Below are 27911 nucleotides of genomic sequence, written 5' to 3'. Positions count from 1 at the left end.
AATGGGTTGTGCTGCAGCTGAGTTCCTGGGTTCAATCCCCAGTATGGGGGAAAGAAAAGTGATTCCAATGATCTTTTGCAATAATTCTAAACCTATCTGAAGATTTTATAGGAAAAAAAAAAAAGGTAGAATTAGTTGGGTGATAAATTAAAATTTGTGGTAACAGATGTCTTACCTTCTTTATGACGGTTGAAGAGGATGCTCTGTGTTTTCAGAATTAAAATTATATTCTCTGGATCTGGTCCATCCACTATTTTTGTTGATTTGGTACACAAAAATTCATATGCTTTATTTACTTTTTCAAACATATCCTATGTATAATCAAAGATAATTAAATTTTAATTTGGATGATCTCAAATCACAACAGGAATCAGTTGGCTTATAATTTACCAATACCTTCTTTATTATTTTATTGTTTACATTAAGGAATTAATTCCAACTGGAATCTAGTGGGTATACTGTTAAGGTGAAATTTATTTTTTCCCAAATAACTATGAACTCAATATATAATTTGCTAAAAAACTCTTCAAATAAGAACTTAAAATATATCTAAGTTTATCATATTAAACTCTTACATGATAGAATTTAGAAAAATAAACTAGTTTATTGACCATTATGCCAAGCACTGAGCTAAATGCCATTATTTTATTCTCAAAATAGCTACATAAGGTGTGTAAATTATTTATTACAACTCAGTGATAGTAAGTAATTTGCTTAGAAACACAAAGTCAATTGATGGTAGAGTTAATTATCCCAAGCTTCTGACTCACAAGTCTATGCTCTTAAATAAGTACCCTATCTATATTATGTCCCATGGATTTATATATTCATTGTTGTGTCAGTTTCAATTGGTTTTACTATTATAGCTGTTTTAGTGTCTAGCAATTTAACAAATGATTTTAAGTTTTCTTCCTATCTTGATTGTTCTTTTTCTCATATGAATCTGAATTGCTACAAAAGCCCCAAAAAATAAACCACCACCACCCAGGCTTACACATATAAAAGTGGCACTTTTTCAATATCATGTCTTCCTGTTCAGGAATACTGTGTTTTTAATGAAAACCACTGACTTGAAATCAGTAGAAATTATCCCAAGCTTCTAGCAATAAATTATTAGTCCCCAGTTATAGTGGTTCTTAAGTGACTTCATCTTTTATGAATTCTCATTGGACAAGGTGGAATCAGGGGATACTGGCAGCAGATGAATTAAAATCTGAACCAAATTTTCTATTCTTCAGTTAGAAGAATGCTATGGAGTTGAATGTCATTAGAAAAAATTACATAAATCACTCAAAGCAATGTGGAAAGCAATGTTACTACCTATAAATGAATTAAAGTTCACCCATAATCCTAACTTTTAATTACTTTTATGACTGCCTATTAGAGTTAATTCTCAGAGATGGATAAGGAGAGAGCTATGAGTCCAAAGGAGATCCCTTTGGTAAACTGAGGGAGGACTAATCACACAGGATAGAAACTTATTAAACATGCACTGAACATATGCTATGACAAGTTCTCACACAGGAGATAACTTTACTACTAAATAATACCAAAGCAAAAGGAAGTCAACCCCTAAACCCAAAGATAACCCAAAGGAAGCACATACCCTCCCTTCTGGATTCTTATCAGGGTGGTACTTCTGTGCAAGTCTGAAGTAAGCTTTTCTAATCTTGCTTTCATCATGCCTGTTAAGTAGGAAATTTTTTTAATGAATTCAGTAGAGTATGAGAAAAAAATGTTTACGCAATCATATAAAGTGATGTTTTAAGAATCTTACTCAGGAATTTTATGTGATCATGTATTAGGCATCAAATTAAATTCAGTAAGCCTTAAATAGGATTATGTCTTATATGTTATCTTTACAGGTCAAAGATTAAAACCTGAAAGTTCCCTGTGCAAAGTTATCATTCACTTTAAAATATCAAACTATATTTGGGGTTTGAAGAACTAATAAAATATATTTTTAAAAACCTACTTGTCAAAATGTTCAAAATGACAATTTACATTCTCTAAGCTGCAATATTAATGTTGCTAAAAATGAACAAAAACTTTAGTTTGTACTTAAGAAAATGTCTTTAACCCATTTTTTACTAATATTTCTCAGCTACTACAAATTACTAAAATGTATCTGCATTCTTTTCTAGTCCATCATTTAGGGTCCCAGGTCTACTGCTACAAAATCTCTTCTTCATGCATAAAACAGATTGGAAGAGGGAGAGCAAACACAAATATGTGAGTGAGTAGTACCACGTCTCAGATAACAGTGGAAGGGACTCTGCATATATTATTTCAATTAATAGAACAGAAGAATGCAATTTGGTTAATAAACTGCAATATGTGAAAGTCACATGCATAAGTTAGTCCCAAGCATGAATATCAAAGAATAGACAAAAAATTTAAAAAATGGTTGGTTTAAATATCATCTCATCTCTGATATTTGTATTTTAAGGTAAGGCAGACATTTACTATTTTAATACTAAAAATAACTCACGGCCCCTGTCCTTGAGGCAGATTAAGCACTTCATAAGCATCATCTATTGACATCATGGGTGGCTTTTTTTCTACTTCTTTCTTCCAGGCATCAAGGGTATCTTTTAGAAGCTTAACCTTAAAGACAGAGGATTAAAGTTTATATCTATTAACGTAAAACAATTACCAAGTATAATTTTTTAAAAAAATATTCTTTTTTTAGTTGTAGATAGACACAATATCTATCTATCTATCTATCTATCTATCTATTTATTTATTTATTTATTTTTTATGTGGTGCTGAGGATTGATGGAACCCAGTGCCTCAGTGCACTACCCCTGAGTCACAGCCCCAGTCCCCCCAAAAACTTTTAAGTTATAAAATGCTTGATTAAAATCAGAATTTTTAGACTGTCAAATCAACAGCTTTCTGAAATACAAATAAACCCAAAACTACCTTCTTAACACTGTAATATATTTAGGTAGCAAGGTATTTGTTTGTTACACGGCTATTTCCTCTATTTTTAAAGTGATTTTTAAATTCTCTGCCAATTTATCTTTACCCTTAATTTTTAAAGAAATGCTCAGAAAATATGGAAAACTCTGAAATTAGTAGAAAATTAGTATACTATGGTATGCTTTACAAGATGATCTAACAATTAATTACAGGTATGCTGGCATTCAAACAAATGTAAGGGATAGTAAATTCAAAGGAGCTGGTATTAAGTGGGAAGAAAAGACTAGTATTTACTGCATACTGTATGCCAAAGAGCTAGGTGCTTTACAGACTACAGAATCTTTGATTCTTATATAAAATTTCAAGTACACACATTGAGATTCTGAGAGATAGCTATGTGTGTCCCAGTTAATAAATGGTGGAACTGGATTCAAACCTACGTCTGATTAAAAAGCCCATATGTTTTGTATCATTTCATGTTGAATCCCGAACAAGTACCAGAGTCCACTTATCTTTGTTAAGAGCACTGTAAACAGGCAGAGACTTGTGGTACAAATGGCAACTGCTCTGAAATCTTTTAGATGGTAATAATGATGATGTAATTTCTGCTACAGTAACAGAACAACATGGGCACCCAGGCCTATTTCATTCTAGGTTCCTCAAAGATATACAAAGGCTCAGGTTAATGGGGTTCCAAGGACAGAAAGGACAGGCAAACAGCACACACTACTATACAAATAAGCAGGTCACACTTAATGCCATTTATGTGTGCCAGGAATTATGCTTAAGTGAATTCTCAATCTTCACAACCACCACCCGAGACAACTATTACTGCCATTTAATTTACTTTTTACCTGTTATTATTATTATTATTTTTGGTACTGAGGACTGAACTTAGGGTGCATTACCAGTGAGCTACATCCCCAGTTCTTTTTATTTTTTGAGATAGGGTCTTGCTAAGTTGCTAAGACTGGCCTTGAACTTGGAATCTTTCTGCCTCAGCCTCCCAAGTCACTAGGATTATAGGCATGTGCCACTGTACCCAGCTATTTCTGCCATTTTAGAGACCAGACCTGAGGCTTAGAGAAATAAGGTAATGTTTTAAATAAAGCTATTAATGGCCAAGCTGAACTCTATCTCAGATTGCCTAACTCCCAACACCCAGGAGTTTCATCAACCTACTAGAAAGGTAAACTATTGCCAAACTATTAAAGTATTATTGTGTTATATGCATGGAATTTATTTTGTCTTTGTTACACAAGATCAAAATCATAAAGTTCTTAATACTCTCTCAAAATATTACTTTTTGAGATATTATCCAGTGCCTAAATAAGAATACTTAAGTCAATTCATACTAATATCCTTTTTATCATGGGAGGAAAAACTACCCAGAAGTGTTACGAGGCTGTTTTTATGGTTTTAGAAGGCACAAACAGAACTAACTTACCGGGTCTTTAATTGGCCAATCTGGAAATCGGAGTGTATCACAAAGTTGTTTGAGGTAATAAATATTACAAAATAATTCATTTTCTAGTTGTGGATAGTTGATAACTGGGATGGGACAATATTGATAAAGTGCTCTTGTATTGCTCTGAAGACGAGGTGTGAAATCAGCAAGATGGGCAGCAATCTTCTCTATCATGAGGCGCCTATAATCACAGAAACTTCTGTTTAATCATTCTGATGGGATTATCTAACTTTAGAGAGAAGCTTAAGACAGGTAAGCATGAAAGATAATCACATGTATTGTCTCTAGAATAAACTAATTATTGGCCTAATATGATAACTTCAAAGTAAGTTACTCAAGGTATTCTAATCTTATTGTGTAAAAACACTCAATAGAAAAAAATTATCTTCAGATTTACCTGTAAATATCAGAGATATACTCAGTCCTGTTAAAAAAAAAAATCAGTCACTACAAGGTTAAATGGCAAGCTGTCTTTATGTACGAGGGTTCAGACAGGAAACTGAAGCTTGCCATCACTCCAAAGCAGCTCATGACATAATATTTATGTTAATTAACTTCCTATCTGATCTTTGGATAAGCAGAAACTTGATTTGGTCAATGTACAGAGAGATTCATCTTTTAGATAAGAACTTAGCAAGTCTCAGAAGAAAAATACTACACAAACAAAAAAGTGCTCCTATTTTATTCATATTTATATAATATGTATTTTTCCCAAAGAAAAATATGAATGCCATACAGAATACATTATAAAATTAGTGGACAGTATATGACAAGCCGATAGGTCACTCTACCCCAGAAGTTCAATAATCACCAGCAGGTGGCATGGAGAGTGTGAAGTCAGCTTGAGAGGTGTTGAGTAACTCAGATCACATGCCATCTAACGAACAGCACTAAGGGCTTCTCCACAAACAGGCAGTCTTGACCCTGGACCTATGAACTGTCAAGTCTTTCCTAGACAGAGCCCCGTCATTGCCACCTAATTCTGGGCCTCTCCTTTTTCTGTGTTTCCACAGGCTTCTCCTGTGGCATTCCCTTCCTAGTAAGGACATTCCTTAGCAATGCAAACCCCTCAAAAAAGGTCAAAATGTGCTGGCTAGGGGCATTCAATCTGAATTTATTTTGAGTATCTGTGGTCTGATCCATTCTACGGGGCCACAGTTTTTAATTAGTGAAGTACAATCCCACTTCCAAACATCCAAGAGATGTGTCTTGATTTTATGGCTAACTATTCCCATATATATTATCAGTTCATTGTAAAATCTTATAAGCTGTATCAACTGATTTAAGAAGCATTAGTGGTAGGAGGCCGTACTCTCATATAAAGCTCTATTAAGGTAACAGTAGTTTTGTCAAATCGTGTCAGAACAAAAAGCTTAAGGTCTTGTCAAAATCCATCACTTGATTTGGAACCAACAATTACTGTTGTTTTATGTCAGGAAACTAGTGAAGATATTTCTTTCAACAGGAGTCAAAACAGATGACCAGCAGCAATGATTCTGGGTATAAAATATAATTGGACTGATTATTTACCTCATTTCACTGCTCCAGATTGCTTCAGGAGTATCAAATTCTCCTAGAAAAATCTCAGAAAACTTTTCAGGCTCATAATTTTCTAAGTAACAAACCATTGCTTCAGGTAGGATGTGCCCAAGTATACTTCTCTGAAAAATATCTTGTCCTTTTGTCTTTAAGAACAAAAAAAATAAACTGTAGTCAGAAACACTAAAGTTCTCTTTCAATTTTCTGACAATGAATGATGATTAGGGAACACTACAGGAAAGAACACAACCCAACAAACTGCTTTTATACGTTATCAAGTTAGATGGAAGTAGCAAATTGTGAAGTTGAACATGTCTGGGACAAACTGACTTGGCATGAATTCCAAGGTAAAATGGAGAAGCCCCCACCTTGCTGTAGTCTTAACCTTTTCAACATTAGCTGCTAATGCTGTTTAGGACTGCATGTGACCTTGCTGAACAGTAGTGAACAACACAGTAAGGTCCTGTGATGACTGATATCACGTATTTTGGGGATTACATTGTTGGCTACAGTTCCTACGTGTATCTGTTTCTTCTGTTTTCAAAAACAAGTTCAGAAGATCATAAAGATTTTAAAGAGGTCATTCTCATGAAATGTAACTAGGAGTTTGATGGAAAATTTCTACTCAAAATAATTATAATTAACTGTGTTGACAAGTTCATATCTTCTGGCTGGACAAATGAAGTTAGGTTAATGATCCTAATTATCATAACTAAAAATTTTATACTCTTATTTTCTTGATGGAACTAAAAATCCTAATAACTATAAATTTTCTTTTTTATTTCCTTCTCGGCAAGTTTAAATGTTTCACTTCTCTAGGATAGGACAGACGGGGGAATAAACTCAAACATGGTTTTATCCCTTGGTACAAAGACAAATTAGACAACAAAAATCTTCATGTTTTTGAAACTATTATCTGGTAATTTCTGCATTCAGAATTTTGCTATAAATACTGTTCTGTAATTATTCAAAATACTTAAGTGAAATTATGTAATTTCTCATACAATATTTGAATATTACACAAGTATTACTGCACAGTACATCAAGGAAGAAGAAAGAATACCCAAAATGCCTAATACTATGTTAAGGTAGTGTCATTAGAGACAATTTTTATAAAACCTTTTTTATATTTTTCATTTCCTATTTAACCAAAGCTGTGGAAATTATACTGTCGTGTCACTTTATATTATTAGACAAATGGATTAATATTTAGGGCTTCAATGGCTATTCTATAAGCCCTACGGTTTGGTTAGTACCTATTGTCAATGTGGTATAACAGTCTTTAGTTTCTATATAGTGTTTGGCTTTGGTTTATTATTCCATTTGTTTTGGGTAAAATTGGTGGAAAGACAAATTTTGAAATATTCCTCAGTTGTTTTGACAATAAAAATCTCTACAAAAATTGGTAATGAAGTTTCAGGTTGCTAGGCTACCTGGGTAATTCTCATCTTTTTTTGGCTTCCTAATTTTCCTCCTCAGTAAAATGGCAAGAGCATTTGAGAGTATGTGAAAAACTGAGTAGCTTCAAGAATGGAAGCGAGCACTTCTTCTACCATGGGATCTGAATAAAAAGAAGGTTGAAGTCTTACTGAATCTTAGTCAATTATAGAGACTGAGGTATATAATGAAATATTTATAAAAATCATTAATCTAAATCTTACTTAAAGAGAACAACTTACAGTTATAGAGGTATCACGATATAATTCCTACCTGTAACTTCAATGTAAGTCCAAAAGGCAACATTTCTTTTCCTTGAAAATTTTAGCTTTGTTTGGTGTGCAAGGTACCACAAAGAATGTAAAACAATGAATAAAACAGTGCCTTCCCTCAGGCCTTATAACCTACTAAACAGACATATCTCAGGAAACTATGGTGCCAAGACAGTTTACTCAGTATTAAGTATTCAGAGGGTTAAACTGGCTTACCTCCTCTGATTTAAAAGCCTGTTTGGTATGTGTGTATTTCAAAAACCTAGAAAGAAAAATCACCTGTCAGATATAGAGACATTTGGTTTTAGTGATATTAGGTTTCTAAAAACTTGATCTTTTATAGATTAAAAATAGTCAGAAAGGCAATTCACAAATCCATATTCCCAAATTATCCAATTTCTGATTAAGACAAGAACTTCAATGTGCTACAAAGATTTTTAAAGTGTGGTCATATAAAGCTATGCAACAAACAATATGAAGATTACTTAGTATCTGTAAGAAAGCAAAATGTCAAACTGCATGTATAATATGAATACAGTTAACTAAATATATGTTAAAATATTAAAATTCTTAGATTAGATGTGGTAAAGTGGTACAATTCTAAGTAATTTCCCCCCATCCTACTTTCCAAATTTGTAGAAATGAAGTTAGGTAGCTTTTATGATCAAAAATTAAAGCAATGATAAAAACTGATGAAGTTCAATACATAAATCTCCCTGTGTTTAATTCAGATAGCTGCTTAACAGAAATTATCTTTAAAGTTCTTACCGAGCAACAGGAAGTACATTGGAACCAGTGTACATCATGATAAAGAAAAACACTCCACTCAGATAAAGACGAGGTAACTGTGGGTTATCTTGCATGATGTGGTATAACAAAATAGCAACCTTCTCAACAAGGATAGGGTCAAAGGTCAGCAGTAACTGAAGATGGGAATAAAATGTTCTGGTTACTAAGTTATAAAAAACTGCAATATCATTATTCATTTTAGACACATACACACACACACACACACACACACACACACACACACACATCCTAACTTGAGGTTACAGTTTCTTATGTAAGTTATAAAATAAAAACCCATGCAATTCAGTAAGCTTGTCTACTAGACTCAAATCAGATTTGAAAATGATTTATTCTAGCCAGGCACAGTGGTGCATGCCTGTAATCCCAGTGGTTTGGGATCCCACTAAGGCAGGAAGATCCCAAGTTCAGTCTCAGCAACTTAGTGAGGCCCTAAGCAACTCAGCAAGACGCTATCTCTAAGTAAAATATAAAAAAAAAAGGGCTGGGGATGTGGCTCAGTGGTTAAAACACATCTGGGTTCAATCCCTAATACAAAAAGAAAAAAGAAAAAAAAAAAAAAAAAAGGATTTATTCTAAAACATTTAGTGCAGATAGCAAAGTATCAGTTGAAAATTGATCAAATGATACTCAGAAAAATCCCTAATAGGCCTAAAGCTAGTTTTGTCATAATTTTACAGGTAAAACTGATTCCTGTTTGAAAATGTTCCTAAATGGGTTTTGCCCTTAATAATAATAAGGAAAATGCAGAAAACAAAAAAACCTAGCTATATATTGGGTGAGTTTTTGTTCAAGTGAGTTAACATGAAAAATGCCATGAATGCTACTTAAGATACTCAAGGAGCAGAGTACTGAAGAAATATAAATGAAATGGCAATAAAAAGTAGATTTAGAAATGGTACTAAAGGCAAGAGGCTAAAACAAATACCAGAAGTAGAACACGGTACTTTTACTCTAAGTACCGAAAGATACGACTTCCAAAAATCTAAACTAGAAATACTGAAGGAAAATCTACCATGAATCTGGGCTAACTAAAACCATACAGAATTGTTATAAACAGCTGATAAAAAAAATTTAAGAATTTTATCTCTGAAACTTAATAAAGGTGGTACTTCAATTTTCTTTAAATACTTGCTTCCAAATAGTCTCCAATTTTGGGTCAAATGCTGTCAGTAAAAACAACAAAATAATAAAGAACTAAGTACCAAATCCAGATTACATGGGCAAAGTTCTTCATTCTCAGAAGTGAGAAGAGCTATATCTTTTAAGTAAACAACATAAATTTCTTGGTGCTTTGGTGTCTTGTCTATGCAGCAAAGTACATAACTTAAGTGTTTCATACTATGACATATTTTAGAAAGGAAAAATTAAGAAAGTGTCACATAGGGTTTTCTCTAGTAGAGTTCAAGATTTGATGTTATGGAAAATATCAAGCAAAAACCAGAGTATTTCATATTGTCACTATACCAGAAAACTCACTGTATTGTCAAACGCTCTAAAAATTTCAAAGTTATATCTGATGGTGAAACTGGTGGCAATTCTTAAAGTCAAATGAAGTATAGAAATCCCTTTCCAACAAATGTACATACTCTTTCTGAAAACTACTATAGCTACCCGTGTTTTAGCAAGACTACAGTATGCTAAAATACAGAAATTAAGAGGGGGGGGGGACTTCTAAGAAACATTTTTTGAACTCAGTATAGAAAACAGAGAAGGTGTACAATATTAAAAGAAGCTAGAATTATAATTCTTCTCTCACTTTGTTCAGATGGTGCTAAAGTTTCTGGTTAATGAAAACAGATACTTCTCCATCTCCCCCAAGTTTCATGTTTTACTACTCTATTTCTTAAAAGCTTTTTAGTCATCTCCTCCTGGCCTAAAATTTAATGCATTTATTTTATTTGTTTCACGAGTCTTGAAAACATGTTTGGGACATGCTGATTTTCCGGGTATAGCATTTTATCTACATGTTGAGAAGGTCCAACACAGAAAACAAGTCCCCTCACAAACACGTTTACATGGTCCTCTGGGGTGAGGTGGTAGTGGTTTAAAGAAATAATAATTACGGTGCTCTTTCATATAAAGGTCTGAACAGAAATGCCCACAATAGAAAAGCATACAAATTTTTAAATGCTGGTATGCTTAATAACAGTTAGCAAACAACAACAAAAAACAAACAAAAAAACCTTTGTTCTTGTACACATCTTTTTAAGTATCAGTGATTACCACAGGCACTTAATAGTAATATATGATTATAAAAATACACATATTGAGTCACTATCTCCTCCCTCACTAATGTACAAATGGTACAAATTACTAGCAAAGCTCTTAAGCCATGTGTTGTTAAGGTATAAAAAATCAGACTTGACAAAAATAATTGACAGGAGGGAAATGTCTACCTATGAAGTCTCTGGAACCTCATTTATTTGTGTCTAATCCTAATCTGAGTTTAGGTAATTTAATTTGAAAAGATCAGAAAAATGAAGAAAAAGGGAAATATCTTTAGTAAATCCTACATAATTCCAACTCGATTCTTTGAATCATTAGTTGCTGCACACAAAACCATGTAACTGAGAGCAGTCAAAATCTGAGGCATGTGCTAGATATCTGTTATAGTATAAGCCTCCATGTCTCTCTGTGACAGCAGCCCTAACAGTTAATATCAACCTGCACTACAAACTAGAAAGCACCTTTCAGTTACCAGGGGGAAAAAAACAAACAACAACAACAAACAAAAAACAAAACAGACCACAACAGAATAAAGATGAGGATGAATAAAATTAAATAAAAGAAAATAATTCTTAAAATACTGTTCCCAGTTGGATAACATAGAAGGAACTCACCTGAATAATATGGGGAAGGCAAGTGCTGTCTGATAGTAGTCTTTTCACTCTGGGTAAAGGCCGAATAATGGCGTTATCTTGATCCCTAGAAAATATTTTCTAAGGTCAATGTTTAATATATTTATTAAAATTTGTATGTTCAGAGCATTCTACTAGGCATGAAGCAGGTTACCTTACTTTTTTGTTAATGAAGACTAAGCTCTCATACAGCTGGGAACATGATTAGGTATTTTGGTTTAAATCTATTTGGCTGTTTAATATGACTTCATTTCCTTCCATAAGATTTCCTTGAAAAACAGTACCCTAGAAGAGCCAAAGACTCTTATTTATTATTTAATTGATTAAACTTTGTGTTGTCCAACACATTGTCAGTGGATAGTCCCCCCAAAGGGCATATCAAACTTTGTCACATAAATATAAATTTTAAGTTAACTATAGTCAGTATTTTCCAAATACAGAGTTAATTTTAATGTCATATTACTTCTAAATGCTTAGTTGTATAGGTTTTGAGTCTAGTCTAATTTTTAAGGAGAACTAGAACCATGAACATCTTGAGCATCATAAAATGTGACATTTTCTCAATAATTTCCATCACCAGGTATCATTAGTTTGGTAATAAAACAAAAGGACACATATGCAAGTATTTTATAAAGATTTAAAAGTTCTGTGCACGAGTTGTAAGTATGACTGCCACAGAAGAATGCATCCTCACCTTCACTAGTCAAGTGGAGCAAAACGTGGGCCTAGAAACACTGCTATACCAGGAATACTAACACGAAAGATAAGGAGATCACCACCAACTATGGACTATAGTATATCTATTTCAAAATATTCATACCTAATTCACATACAAATTGTTACCACTGCTAAGCACAGTTCGTAGGTCTCAGTTTTTTTATTATTTGAAATTTCCCACAGAAGGTTGCTTTTCAGCTACTTTATCAATAATTTCCAAAGTATTCCTTTATATCTGTTTTAAAAAGTCCTAAAGGCCAAAGCTGCACTCCCCCAAGGCCACAAATAGGACACCTATGTTTTAAGTAGCCAAAGTAATCCCATGTTACTGAGGAAGTATCCATACCAGTGAGGACAAGAAGATATTTTTGAATGCTCTGTTAATCATGAAAACATTAATTATATTTTACCTGCTTGGAAAATATCCACACATTGTGATCAACATGTTCAATATGAGGGTAGCAAGATCAGTTTCATTCAGTACAGCCTGTCCACTGGCTAACAGACACCACTTAAGCTGGGGTATTGCCTGAAGTGGTCGCCATCCATCCATGCCTTGAGCCCAGCATCTGGTTTTTGCATTTAACATTCCTTTGGTCCATAATTCTTGCATCTTAATTGATTAAAGGCATCATTATTACAGACAAAATAAAATGAAAAATTTGCCAATATTTTCTTTATCAGAGTAAATACATATGAAAGAGGGAGACACTATAAAATAGTAATACACTATCAGTGAAATACACTATGAAATAAACATGCAAATTCACTATTTTAAAAAAAAGGATTTTACTGACAAGCTTTTAGGAACCCAAGTTTGGCTAATAATAGGAAAAAAATCATTTAGTAGGTCAATTGCAGGATATAAGAAATACTGGAAAGAGTAAAAATGATAGAGTGAAAAATGACCAATGATATAAAAGAAGAAGGCTTGGTCCTCCACAACACCATCTTTGGCCAAATTTCCACTGAGCCACAGAGGCTGAGGATGAGAGACTAGGATTCAAATACTGCAGATGCAGAGTGAAAACTGGCCATTAGTTATTGAACTGAACAGGCAATATTCAATGTTAAGAATATATATTAAAACTTACTTGTTCATACCACTGATAATAATTATTAAGATAGCAATTGCTGCTAGGGATGCAGCTCAGGGGTAGACAGTGCTTTCCTACCATGTGCAAGGCCCTGGGTTCAAACTACAGTATTAAAAAAGATGAAAGAAAGAAAAGAGAAGAAAAGAGAAGAAAATAAAAGAAAAGAAAGAAAGAAAACAATAGACAACAGACAGCAATTGTTACAAAGAAATTCATGAAAAACCTGAGTGTTACCTCCCTAACAATTTTTAAATGAGACCTGAAGATATTAATTGTGTTTGGATGTGAGCTTCTCCAGAAGGGCAAGCCATCTACTCCTTCACATGCAAATGAAGTACAGGGCCCTTAGAGCTGCTAGCAGTAATTCAAATCAGTTTTAAAATATTGCACATCTCCATGTGTGCTAAGCAGGAGGGCAAAAGAAAGGCAGAGACCGTCACAAAAAGCTTTTCTAACACACATACCTCATGAAATCCATAGGGGCCACTCCTTTCCTTATCTGCATTGCCAAAGTACCATTCCTTTTCACTCTCCCTCTTCATGTCTGGCGCAGCTTCAATTACATTGCTCTAAGTTTTAAAAAGATTTTAGTTATTTTGCAACACAGAAATCTAAGGGGGTACATATCATAAAAAAAAATTGGGAGTTTATTTCCCACTTAGAATTCAATTTGAAAGTTTAGGTGACCTTATTTTAATATTTAAGAATTAAATACCTAACCTAATAACCAAAAAAAAAAAAAAAAGCTATTTCCTTTCAAACACGCATCTGAAATAAATGTTTTCCTAAATCATTTAACAGTCTACATTAAATTCAAAACATCTACATTTCCTATGATCATTAATAAGTTCTCAGGAAGCTGCCTTCATACATATTTTAGGTCTGTCCTAAACATCTCTACATATATACTGTACAGAAATCTAACTTCACACATAAACATACTGCAATCTACTCTTATGATAGTTAATCATCTCAATCACAACTTTAGTCAACCATAGTTACAAACAAATATTCAAACATGTTCAATAAGACAGATGCAAAGTGTAACTAATTGGGCTGTTTCTGTACCCAACTTTCATAGTTTGAATGTTACTTTCTTTTCTCTGGTTGTAAGTGTAACCTGCCCATGTGGTGGTACAGAGCATCTTGAACCATTTTTGGTTCAGACTGGAGTCCAGTTCCAGAATTACATATAAAGCCAATTAAGATCTGCAAACCTCGGTTTATCACAATCTTCTCTTTTAACATTAGAGACAATTCTTATAATTTTCTCTTTCAAGTTTTATGAGGAAGGAATTTATTTTTATTGAATTATAATTATATATAATTGTGGAATCATTATGCAACATTCATATATGCACACAATTTGATCAATCTCATTCTCTAGTATCTACCCTTTCTCTCTTCACCTCCCCCCCATTCCCTTGCTCTACTCCCATCTAATGATGTCCCATCTATTATTAAATGAGTATATTACAATTGCATGTAAAAGTGGAATTCATGATGGTATATTCATACATGAACATAGCTCAATTTAGTAGCTTGTGTTCCTCAGTACTCCTCAAAACCCTCCTACTTTCCCTCCCTTCTCCATCCCTTTAATATAATCTATTGATCTCCTTTTTATTTTTGTGAGGATCCTTTTTAACTCCTTTTCTTTTTCCTCTGGCTTCCACATATGAAAGAAAACATTCAACCCTTGACTTTGAGTGTGGCTTATTTAATTTAGCATCATGTTCTCCAGTTCCATCCATTTAACAGCAGATACCATGACTTCATTCTTTTTTATGGCTAAAACTCCATGGTGTGTATATACCATATTTTCTTTATCCATTCATCTATTGATGGATACTTGGGTTAGTTCTGTAACTTGGTTGTTATAAATTGAGCTGCTATAAATATTGATATGCCTGCATTACTACAGTATGCTGATTTTAGTTCTTTAGGATAAAAACAAAGGAGTGGGATGGTTGGGTCATACAGTGGTTCCATTCCTATTCTTTTGAAAAATCTTCATATTCCTTTCCAAAGTGGCTATACTAATTTGTAGTCCCATGAACAATACATGAGTTACCTTTTTTCTCCACACTCCCACCAGAAATTTCATGTAATTAGTATATTTTAGTAAAACATGGTTTTAAAATACCCCCTTAACTATCAGTTTCCAGTTAGATTCATATAGAGAAATATAGCAACATGGTTAAGAGCATAGACTTCTGGGATCTAACATTAACTGTCATTTGTAGGACAGCCTTTGGTAATGTACTTAGTCTCTCTCTGTCCCTCAGTTTCCTCATTGTAAAATGGGAAAATGATGGTAACGACATAATGGGAGTTATTGGGGATTTAAAGTATAAATGTATTGTGCATAATATACTAGGTACCAGTATTCCATAATAGCATATAAGCATTTATGATTTTGCCTGGTAACAGAAAATGCCCATACTCTAAATGTTCAAACAGCACTGGTCACAATTAAAACAAAATCCAAACTGCAAAATCCCACATCTCCTTACAACAGGAAATTAAAATTAACAAACCCAAAACAAAAGTAAATAAATAAAGAAAAAAAATTAAACATGCTAAGTACAGTTCTCTTTTATAAGCTAGCTATCCGAAAAAACCATTCAGTACACTGGATGCTTTATTCTCTTGGCTGATTTCAATAGGCCTGTAGGTTCCTAAAGGCAAAGCTTGCAGAGAAACCACTTGACAAAATACAGCATCCATTCACATTTAAAACACTAGAAAAACTAGGGATAGAAGGAATATACCTCAACATGGTAAAAGCTATATATGACAAACCCAAGGCCAAAAATCATTATAAATGGAGAAAGACTGAAATCATTTAGTCTAATTTAGAACATACAACATAGTCCTTGAAACTTTAACCAGAGCTATTAAACAAAAGAAAGAAATTATAGGGATACTAATAAGAAAAAGAGTTCAAACTATGTGTTTGCTGATGACATGATCCTATGTTTAGAAGACGCAAAAAACTCCACCAAAAAATTTCTAGAATTCATAAATGAATTCAGCAAAGAAGTAGGATACAAAATTAATACCCATAAATCAACTGCATTCTTATACATCAATGATCAATCAGTTGAAAGAGAAATTAGGGAAATTATCACATTCATAACAGACTCAAAAAACAACAACAACAAACAAACAAACAAACTTGGGACTCGATCTAGCAAAAGAGGTGAAAGATCTCTGCAATGAAAACTATAAAACACTAAAGAAAGAAACTGAGGACCTTAGAAGATAGATAGCTCTCCCGTGTTCTTGGATAGGCAGAATTAATATTGTCAATATGGAAAAAACTACTGGAAGCACTATAGAGATTTAATGCAATTCCTATTAAAATCCCAATGTCATTCTTCATACAAATAGAAAACTCTGTCATGAAATTCATTCGGAAAAATAAGAGGCCCAGATTAGCCAAAGCAATACTTAGTAAGAAAAGTTCAACAGAAGGCATCACAATATCAAACCTTAAAATAAACTACAGAGCTATAGTAACAAAAACAGTACAGTACTGACACCAAAACAGACATGAAGACCAATGGAATTGAATAGAAGACACAGAGACAAACACACATAAATACAGTTACCTCATACTAGCCAAAGGCGTCGAAAACATACACTGGAGAAAAGAGCCACTTCAACAAATGGTGCTGGGAAAACTGGAAATCCATATGTAGTACAATAAAACTGAACCCCTACCTTGCACTCTGCACAAAACTCAACTCAAAGTAGACCAAAGACCTAGGTATTAGCCCAGAAACACTGCGCCTACTAGAAGAAAATCTAGGCCCAATACTCCATCATGCCAGGGATTGACTTCTTAAATAAGACTCCTAAAGCACAAGAAATGAAAAAAAAAAAAAAAAAAAAAAAAATCAATAATAAATGGGATGGCATCCATCTAAAAAGGTTCCTCACAAAAGGAAACAATCAAGAATGTGAAGAGAGAGCCTAAAGACTGGGAGAAAATCTTTGCCACCTGCATCTCAGATAAGGATATACAAAGAACTCAAAAAGCTTAACACCAAAAAAACAAATAAACCAATCAATAAACAGGGCAAAGGAAACAGACAATTCACAGAAGAAATATGCTCAACAAATAAATGAAAAAAATGTTCATCATCTCTAGCAATTAGAGAAATACAAAATAAAACTACACTAAGATTTCACCTCACTCCAACCAGAATGGCAATTATCAAGAAAACAAGTAACAATAAATGTTGACAAGTATGTGGGAAAAAGGGTACACTTAAACTAAGAAAGGAACCACCATTTGACTCAGTTATTCCATTCCTCTGTATGTATCCAAAGGAATTAAAATCAGCATACTACAGTGACTCAGCCACATCAATGTTTATAGCAGCACAACTCTCAATACCTAAGTTATGGGACCAATCTAGAAGCCCATCAACAGATGTCTGGTATATATACACAATATACAATGGTATATATACACAATTGTGGTATACATACACAATGAAATATTACTCAGTCATAAAGAGGAATCCACAGGTAAATGGATGCATTCGGAGACCACCATGCTTAGTGAAATAAGCCAATCCCAAAAAACCAAAGGTTGAATGCTTTCTCCCTTATATGGATCCTAACAAAAATAAGGGTGGAAGAGGGGAAGAATAGAGGTTCACTGGGTTAGACAAAGGAGAATGAAGGGAAGGGGTGGGGGACAGGAATAGGAAAGACAGTGGAATGAATCTGACATAAATTTTCTATGTACATACATGAATATACCACAGGGATTCTCAGCATTGTGTACATCTACAAGACTGGGATCCTAATTAGAATAAGGCATATTCCATGCTGGTATAAATATGTCAGATTCTACCAACATGTATAACTAAAAAGAACAAATAAAAAAGAGCTTTGCTTTAAAAAGCATATTTTCAATGTTTGTTGATGTTAAAAGTTCTAGTTACATACTTGATGAGTTCAGTTTAAATCCTAAAGGTCACACTGTCTCAAAATAAGCCACATTACAGATGCAGTTACTTTAAAAGACAAAAGATATTGGAAAAATAAAACTGGATCATTATTGTCCATTTTTGACTGTTCTTCTGGTGATTTCCCTTTCTTGGTGTGAATGAATCTACTAGACATTAGTACTAGCAGAATTACTGGAGAAATACTTTATCAACCACTACGTATTGGCATGTTTTTAGACTTCTATGATTCTTGTCTCTAAAATTATATTCAAAGAATGTTAAGCTTTAAAAACCTAGATAAGCATACATACTTGGAGTGGTACTGTAGCTCGGCTCACATGGAGATGTGCAAGGGTAAGCAAGTCCACAAGGATTCTAATTCCATTTGAATCCATGAGATCCTTAACATTTTTCTGGAAAACATTTTTACATAATCTAAAACCTTTCTCTTAAGTAGTTTCTAAAAGATCCTCAAAGAAGAAGATATTTGGAGTTTCTCTGAAAACGATTAACATGCAATGGGTATTACTTGGTATTTTTAGGATTTTTGTCTTTAGAGGACATGAATTTGAACAGACTGAAAGGGCAATACTATATTATGAAGAGATCATAACAAGTATTTCTACTAAAATACATTCTAAGAAAAAAAAATCCCATACAAAATAAAAATGAACAAATTAAAGACTGGCATGATAAACTCTGATTCTATAATTATCCTGCCAAGATCTTTTTGTTAATGAATAGATTATTCTATAATCAGAAAAAAAATCTGCTATATTAAAAATCTTTTGCTATTTTAATTTTTGTAACCTTTTAAAAACTGAGAATTTCTTAGAAGTTAGAGATTAATTTTGAAATCTTAATTATATTTTCTTTTAAAACATCTGTTATTACTAAAAGTGAGAATAAAACTATGCAAGATGGTATGAGTAGCAAAATTTTAAGACAAAAAAATGTACATAAACTTAATTTCAACACCATGTAATTATGAATTAATGCTGTATATCGCAATTTTGAATTTATTTATTTATTTTTTTAAATTTTGAGACAGGGTCTAAGTTGCTTAGGGTCATGCTAAGTTGCTGATGCTGTCTTGAACTCAGGATCCTCCTGCCTCAGCCTCCTGAGCTTCTGGGATTAGAGGTGTGTGCTACCACACCCAGCTACAATTATCAATTTTTCATGTGAGAAACCAGAATGAACCTATTAAAATGTCTTCAAGAATATGAAGTAAAATGACTCACCATTTTATATCTTCAAATGAATCTTTATAATCAAAATGTATAATGATAATTCAATTTTAAGTAATTTATTTTACTTAAAATTTAATCCTAAAGAAAAATTGGTTAATGATTTCTCCTTCCCTGTTTGCCATTCAGAATTTTATCATCATTAGTTTATTTTGCACCTGCAATAATAGGGTAAACTTTTCAGGGAAAATTGGCACTTTTCCCTCCAGAAGTTTAAAGCACTCACAGTTTTCTTATCTCTAAAGAAAATAAGAACAGAACCATCTCTGGATAATTAACTCAAACTGTGCGAGTTTACCTTTACAAAATCAAATGACTTATGCAGAAATACTGTACCTTGTTAAGGATCAACTTGTTTAGAAAGAGGATCAACCTATCTCGTTCAAGTTTATCTGTGCACTATTGAGATAAATGAAAATTTAGTCAGAAGTAAACAGAAACAGAAATTAAAACATTACTATCACTTTACAACATCAACCAACAGTTCATAAGAAGTATCTTTTAAATAAGGATAAAATCATAAGTCTGTCAATTTCTACAATTCATAAATGTCTTACAGCCTTTGTAATTCTATATAACTTATCTAAATTTCCTAGAAAGGCACATTTTTAAAGTCAGGGATTAATGAATTAATGGCTATAACTTTAGGAAGTTAAAAATGAAATAAATTATACTCAAATTAAAACTTCTAAAGAATTGGTAAATGATGTTACACATAAATGTCATTATGATGAACATAAACGGAGAAAAATATACTGGCTTAAGTACAAATGGTACAGCAGAAGTTCTCCAGGTCATTGGAATGAAGAGTAGACTGGAATTCAAGAATGCAATGTGGTGTAACAGCAAATAATAAGGATTTCTGCCCTAATTATGTCTTTCTTGTTCAGTGTCCTTATTCAGATTCAATTTTCTAACATAAAAAGCATGATTCATAGTTAAAAACTATAATAAGCATAGATGATTATTTTAAAAATTGGTAAAATGATCCTCTCTGAACCAGTTCATTAAAATTTAAACTGTTAAATTAAGAGGAATATAAACACAAATGAAGAAGGTATATACAACAAATAGGTAACACAAATTAATGAACTGACTGATCTGTTCTGCTACAAATGAAAAGGGTGCTAACTCAAGTGACCTTTTCTAATTATCACTGCAGTTCTAAAAAGTTTGACCATTTTCACACTTTTAAATTTAGTATGCCAAGATTGTTTATAACTTTTCCAAAATTCCAGGTATGTACAGTGTGAAGTCACAATTTCTTTTATACACCTGTCCAGTTAACTTCAACTTTTAAATTTAAAGACTAGCTAATAGATCACTAAAGTTCTTCAAAAGCACACCCAAAAAACAAAAACAAATACAAAATACCTGACATGGACAAGTATTAATTTGGTCAATTTTCTATTCAACCAAGTCAGATTTAAATGAACTAATGCATAACTCATAAAGAAAGTCACAATGATAATGTGATCAAGTAGATTTAAATTTAGTTTTGAAAATTTAACACACACCCCAGTGACACTATCATATAGCAGTCTCCTTAAATGTTATCCTTACCCTCTCTAACATTCCAATAATGTATCTTGTGTCTGTAAAAGGTCCTATTTCTTCATGACATCTGCCATAAACAATAGCAAGGGCTTGTAAACATAAACACTTCATGTTTACTTTTGGAGTTAGCAGAAAGCGATGATAGAGCTCATTGAAAAATTCATACCTAGGTAAGAAATAAAGGTCAGTAATAGAAGTAACCATGAAACCAACAGTGAAAGCAAATACAACAGGATGTAAAGTGTAGCTTACGATCTCTTAATTGATCCACTTTCTTCATTCTCATCTTCCTCCAGTAGTAATCTCAGATAATAGTCTCCTATTTTGATTTCCTCTGCCAGGCACTCATATTTAACCTTTATCAAAACAAATTATATCACTTTAATTTACATTAGGTTTTTGGCAATTTCCACACAATTGTTTCTTATACTCTTTCTATTCAGAGCTTACCTGAACTCAAACACCTGGCAATTCAATATTAACAACATGACTATTTCAGTTAAATGATGAGTAAGAATTACATACCACATCAAATTTTTTATGTTGAAAATATAATTTTAAAAGATAATTCTTCATCTTATATAGGAGCACGATAAAATACACCACATTCTGAAGAAACTCCAGAAGCTATGAGAATAAGAGTGAGGAAAATTCAGATGGGCTACACTATCCATTACCTTAAACTGCAAGAGAGAGAAGATTCTGACCTGAAGGCCAACATTTGCATATTTTTGGCTGTGTATAAAATTTGTGGTAATTTTATGAATATAAAACTTCTTGATAAAAACTGTCACAGAACTATGTGGTGTCAGTGAAATCTGTTTAATTTCTTTCTGGGTTTACCATAACCAAGAAGAGAGTGGATGGTCCAGCAGTTCAGTTTGCCCAGCATGCACATGCTACTTCAGGAATTCCCTCTTCCCCCAGTTTTACCTCTTGCTGATGTGCCAAGATTTAAAACAAACACATTAAATAAATTTTATATTTTTCTACAGTATCCCTCTCTGTGTGATAATTCACCCAGGAGACTATTTGGAGGTGATCTGCGGTGGATCACCAGAAGTTGGAGCAGCACCACAACCCTTGGGCTCAAGCTGCTTGTTTCAAGGAAAGATTCACAGGCAATTGCAAAAAGCAATTCTGCCTGACCAGACTACCAAATCCTTTTCCCAAAGCCTAAAATAACTGATGTCTAAAATATAAACTACATAAAATACATGTGTATAAATGTTTTATAAAAATTCAGAGCATTCAAACTACTTACTAAGCATATACTATGTACCATGCACTGCTTCTAGGTACCAGAGGACACACACAAAAAAATCTGAAAAAGTGAGATATACATGATAGTTTGGTGATAATAGGTGTGATGAACTGAAATAAAGCAGCAGGATAGAGAGAGAGAGAATGCATATGTACATATTATATATAAAAGGGGCTACATTTTTAGAGTAACCAGGGAAGGTTCATCAGATGGTGACTGTCAAAAAATTTGAAGGAGATAAGAAAACAAATTATAAGGCTGTCTGTAAAAAAAGGATTATTCTAGGCAGAAGGGACATCAAATAGAAAGACCTTGAGGCAAGAACATTGGTGTTTTCAGGGGAATCAGTGTAGCTGAATCAGAGTGAGGGAGAGTAGTATGAAATCCAAGAGAGTTAGAGGCTCACAGACCCTCTACCTTCTTAGTCATTCCAAGAACTGAAGACTTTTACTGAGACAGGAAGCCATAAGAGCATCAAGGGTTTTGAGCAGAGAAATGATATAATCTGCTCATGTTGTAACAGGATAACATTGCTATGTAGCTGCTGCCATGTTGACAACAGATTACTTTGAGGCAAGGAAAGAAGCAGTGATATTGATACAATCCAACGGCAAGAGGATAAATATTGAAGCTTAATGAATAGGATTTGCTGACAAACTGAATTTGGGATAGAAAGGAAAAGATGATTTCAAGGTTTCTGATTAGAATGTAAGGAATATTCATTATCTAAGATTAAAGATTACAAGAAAAAGGCTGAGGGTAAAAACAAAAGTAAAATTGTGGAGAAAAATTCTAGATGATTATTATACATCCAATTAAGGGATGAAAGTGTGTAGTCTTGGAAAGAAAGTCCCGAGAAGAGATAAAAATCAGGATGCCATTTGCAAAGAAAACACACTGAAAGTCATGAGACCACTGAGGCAATAAATACAAATGAGAAGAGGTCCAAGAACTGATCTTTTGTGGCTGACTAACATTTAATGGTCAGCAAGATAAGGAGAAATGAATAAAGAAGATTGAGAAGAAGTGGGCAGTAAAAATGGATAAAATCCAGGAAAATTCAGTCTCTCAAAATCAGAGTAAAGAAAATTTTTCCAAGGAGGAGGAAATGAGTACATTCAAATTGTTATATGCTTTAGAAATGTGCTGGTTTAAAGATGAAAGCCTGTGGGATCACTTCATGCTCAAACTTACATCTGTTCCAATAGTTTAAATTACATACAGCTGTAAATCACTTAACGATGGGTATACATTCTGAGAAATGTAGTGTTAGGCAATTTCAACCTATGTGAACACTGTAGAGTATGCTTAATACCAAGTAAGACAGCTATAATGTCACGAGGGATATCTTATGGGACCACAAAGGAATTTGTGGTCTAAGGATGACCAAAACATCATGCAGCACATGACTGCACATATATCTACATGTCTATAATATATATCTCTATAATATATATATTCACATTAAACACACACAAAATTATCTACTACTGAATATGATTTTTGTTCTTCAGTTCTCACGTTAGTAATAGTCCAGTAAAATATAGTCACATTCAGAATTATTAGCACAAAAAAATTAATCAAGCTACAAGGAACAAGGCAACAGTATATCTCAACAAAGAAAGACTCTAAAGGTCCCAGAAATGGAAACACACTGTACACACACAGAACACATCTGGAATACCTAGGATAAAATTCATTTAAAAGTCCTACAAGATCCTCATGAGTTAAAGCTGATTTACTCAACAGAATTATTTTTGTATCAAGCAAAGATAAAAGCTTCCCAGTATTTCCTCTATAATGTTACAGAGAAAAGGTAAAGATACAAGCTACATAACTACAAATTTTTAAAAATCACTCAACAGCAAATGCTTTATCTTTTTTTTTTTTTTTAATTGAACCCAGGGCCTTGTGCTTTCGAGGCAAGCACTCTACCAACTGAGCTACATCCCCAGCCCAATGCTTTGTCTTTTAAGGTTAATATATGGTAAAGACTGAACTTTACCTCAAATTCATGGTGGTTCCAGGATATCACATTAGCACTACCGAGCTCTCTATCAATATTAAAAGTTCTCATTTCAGATTCAAGAGTATCTTTCAGTTCTTCTCGTGTTTTGAAATTCCAAATAAGGTTTGACCTGGCATGGTCTTGACTAAACCTAGACAAACATATAACCAGAAAACATACAGAAGCAATAAACATGAAAAAAAAAAAAAAGCCTCTATAAATAGCCCTTACTACATCATATAATAAGCAAGAAAATTGTAGAATTATTAAACTTTAACAAGAAAAAAGAAAAAAGAAATTCGAGTAAAGGAGGTACAGTAAAATGCTAATGGTAGAATCCTGGTGATAAATACACAGGTAGTCGCTATGAAACTCACCTTTTTCATGTTTAAAAGTTTCATAATAAAATATTAAGAAAAAAATAAATTATAAAACAAATCCATGTGAATTTTTAAAAAATGAACTGATTATTTCAATTTCAATCTTTTGCTACTAATACAATTTTAGATATACATGACAGTAGTTTTAAGTGAGAAAACAATTCTACTTTCAGACATCAAATTTCAGATTGGGCAAAAGAATTTTGACCCTTTTAGTGTGAAGTATATGGAATGAATAAGAGTCTACATTTGAAACTTATACACTACCCAATGTAATACGACCAAACTGCCAAGTTATAAATGGACATTTTCAAAATATCTTCCTTATACTTTTGAAATAAGTTGGATTGGGCATGTCAAGGCCCTGGGTTCAATTCCCAGTACAACAACAGGTGAAATTATAGAATAACATATAATAAATTTGTACAAAAATATGAACTGGTAATGGATAGACTCCACTTCTGCTTACTATCAGTTTGCAATCCTTCTAGAAAGTCTCATTTCAATGACTTTCAAGAAAATTCTTAGGGGTACAATACAATTGAGGGGTGCCTGAGAAAGAAATACAAAGGATATACTTAAGGATATCCTACATATGAACTATATACTTTAAAAGTAGCATGGAAAGTTTTTAAACAATATGTTTCCTTTAGTAGCCAAGGTGCAATCAATATTTCAGCTTCTAGACTGAGTACATGGGCCACTTTTTAAGTTCTGTGAATTCCCTAAAAATGTTTAAGTCAATGTCTTTCTGTGTATATGTTAGAGGTGAGGTTTGGAAGTGGGTTACCACGTTTGAAAGGCTAGATCAACTAACTTGGATACTCATTTGTCACAATCTCCTGATGGTTTCATAAAACGTTTCCAGAGAAGGAAAATCTGTCATTAATCCTTTAACAGAAATATTAAGTTTAATCAATGTTGAAAAATAGGCTTGAAGTTTACCTATAATAGAAAAGATCCCAATTTGCTTCTATTTTTATTCTCTGTCTTCTCTTTCGAAGAACTACTGGCTTTTGATTTATATTCTGGAAAAGAAAGAAACTATATAGTGCTCAACCTGGGACTACCAAATAGGTTCATTCAGAAGATCATCACTTTAATAAGAAACGACATTATTTTCATTAAATTTTGGTAGAAACAAAATTAATAAAATAAAATCTATAAAATGTGAGTACAGGACATTAAATGACATAACATATAATAATTTGCCAGCATATATTTCTACAGTGTTCCTCAAATATTTTCCATGTAATCTTAATTTACCATTTCAACATCAAATCTTGTAAAGTTCATATATTTCACAAGTAAAATTTATAATAATAAAAAACACCAACTTGGTTCAAACATTTACATGCAATTAATAGAAAATCATGAAAAACAACAAGTGAAAAAGGTTACAGGTTATTGAGCAGCTACAAGAGCCAAGAGGAGCATGTACAAATTGAAATAGCTAAAGGAAGATATACGTATCTACATTCAGACACGCGTGAAATGAGAATTTAATAAACAAAGATGACTCTACATGCCAATTTAACACATTTCATACATGTAGCAGGGACTTAAACTCACCATATTGTTTCTGTCCTGAATTTAATTATAAAAAGGAAAAAATGAAAAAAAAATTAAAGAAAATAGAAAGGATAAGGCAAGTCTAAGTGTGCCAAGCTATATAAACTTATACTGTATACTTCTATACAGTATGAATTTATAAACTTATATAGTATACTAATATACTGATGCTATCAATATTAATCATCTTAACTTTAAGTCAGAAAAAAGCCCGCCTGCTTCACTAAGTCTATGACTCAAATTTTAGCTGGAGAATCCAAATAAAGCTAATACCCCCTGTTCCAAAGAGAGGCACATATGTAAAGTTTGTAACTGGAAGAGGAGATTTCAATGAGCCCCTGAAGTCTGAACATGGACTAGAGGTTAAGAATCTCTGCTCCAGTGGAACTGTAGATATTTCAGACATGAGAATTTCAATCCTCAATGTGAGAGAAACAAAAAGTACAAAGTGGTACAGAGTGAAATATCAAAGTCAAAATTTCATTAAAGTGGCAAATTATATAAATAAAGCAAGAAAATAGACTATATTTTATAGGAAGAATGAAGGTAAAAGGAGTAGTAAGTTTGAAAAAGTAAATGCTGCTTGAAACATAAAACCTGTTGGATATGTTTAGAAATGCTTCCTACAAATGTTAATTCTGTGCACTACCATGAAAACTAATAGAAAGTGACTGAAGTATACAAACAATTCAAAGTTGGGTTTTCACAACAAATCTTTCCTTAAGACTTCTAACTGGGAAGGATTTTCTTTAATTTTCCTCCCACCTTGGGAGAAAAGAGTGGCAACCTAGAGCAACAAAAGAAAAACCAACTCTCCAAAAACTGAGCAGACTGACATTAGTAACAAGCTAATAAGCACTATAATTAGTAAACATATCCCTAAACTGAAAAGAACATAAATATTAAAAAACAATTTTATACATTAGCCAAAGGTTAATTAATCCAAAATAGTTACAAATGGAATGAACATCATATTCTGATTATATATTTAATGCAGCTCACTTCAAGACTAGCCAGTATTAATAATCTTCACAAGTTTTCAGATTAGTTAAAGCACAAGATCATTCTACTTTCTATATTTTCATGTTGCTTCTATGAATAAAATAGGTTATTGTTTCCTAAAGAAATTAATGTTAAAAACCCAAGCAGAAATGATAATCAGTTGATACTACCAAAGATCTTCCTGAATAGTGTATTTGGTAATATTTGTTCAAAATTTTAGATAATACCCCATGTAAGCAATATCAACAAACCAGTAAAAATTTTTTGATATTAAAAATACATTTTTTCTTCTCAACTGTCTTTAAATAAAAGATATCCCTATCTCCAGTTAAACAGCTTTATATTCAAGTTAATAATGGACAAATGTCACATATGAAATCTTCTAAGAGTAAAAATTTATTTGCAGTATGATAATTATACCGCTTGAGCTGGAGATGTAGCTCAGTGGTAGACCACATGCCTAGCATGCACAAGGCCCTAGGTCCAATCCCCAGTATTGTGTGTATGTGTGTGCATGCATACACACATATACACAATAAATAAAATATATACACACACATACAAATTATGTTTTTATTTTCATTCATACAGTTTGAAACAACTTATTTTAGAAATAAGTTTAACTACTTGAAGTCAGGAGCTTATAATTTTTAGCAACTTTGAAAAGCATTCATATCACATCTACAGATTTTTCAACTGTTCAAATGCTTTAGCAATATTATCATGACCAGATAAGTATATAGTGTTTTTTTTTGTTTGTTTGTTTTTTTCCCCAGGATTGAACT

The 27911-nt window shown here is 32.8% G+C and overlaps 1 protein-coding gene across 1 annotated transcript in view; it reads right to left on the bottom strand.

The window, feature by feature from the left end:
- The window catches only part of DNAJC13 (DnaJ heat shock protein family (Hsp40) member C13), a 123763-nt gene that overhangs the window by 44387 nt on the left and 51465 nt on the right, over positions 1–27911 (bottom strand). The window contains exons 21-36 of the mRNA XM_079101268.1: positions 25498–25580; positions 24170–24323; positions 21153–21256; positions 20907–21066; positions 19680–19742; positions 18405–18506; positions 13588–13692; positions 12437–12639; positions 11292–11376; positions 8410–8564; positions 7858–7903; positions 5924–6078; positions 4373–4574; positions 2492–2607; positions 1607–1685; positions 176–311 (exon numbers count right to left, since the gene is read on the bottom strand). Coding sequence (XP_078957394.1) covers positions 176–311; positions 1607–1685; positions 2492–2607; positions 4373–4574; positions 5924–6078; positions 7858–7903; positions 8410–8564; positions 11292–11376; positions 12437–12639; positions 13588–13692; positions 18405–18506; positions 19680–19742; positions 20907–21066; positions 21153–21256; positions 24170–24323; positions 25498–25580 — 1948 coding nt within the window. The remainder of the gene's footprint in view (positions 1–175; positions 312–1606; positions 1686–2491; positions 2608–4372; positions 4575–5923; positions 6079–7857; positions 7904–8409; positions 8565–11291; positions 11377–12436; positions 12640–13587; positions 13693–18404; positions 18507–19679; positions 19743–20906; positions 21067–21152; positions 21257–24169; positions 24324–25497; positions 25581–27911) is intronic.

Source organism: Sciurus vulgaris, assembly GCF_902686455.1.
Source record: "Sciurus vulgaris genome assembly, chromosome: 10".
NCBI classification, from domain to species: domain Eukaryota; kingdom Metazoa; phylum Chordata; class Mammalia; order Rodentia; family Sciuridae; genus Sciurus; species Sciurus vulgaris.
Note: the sequence above shows the minus strand (reverse complement) of the source record. Positions and strands in the feature narration are given on the sequence as shown.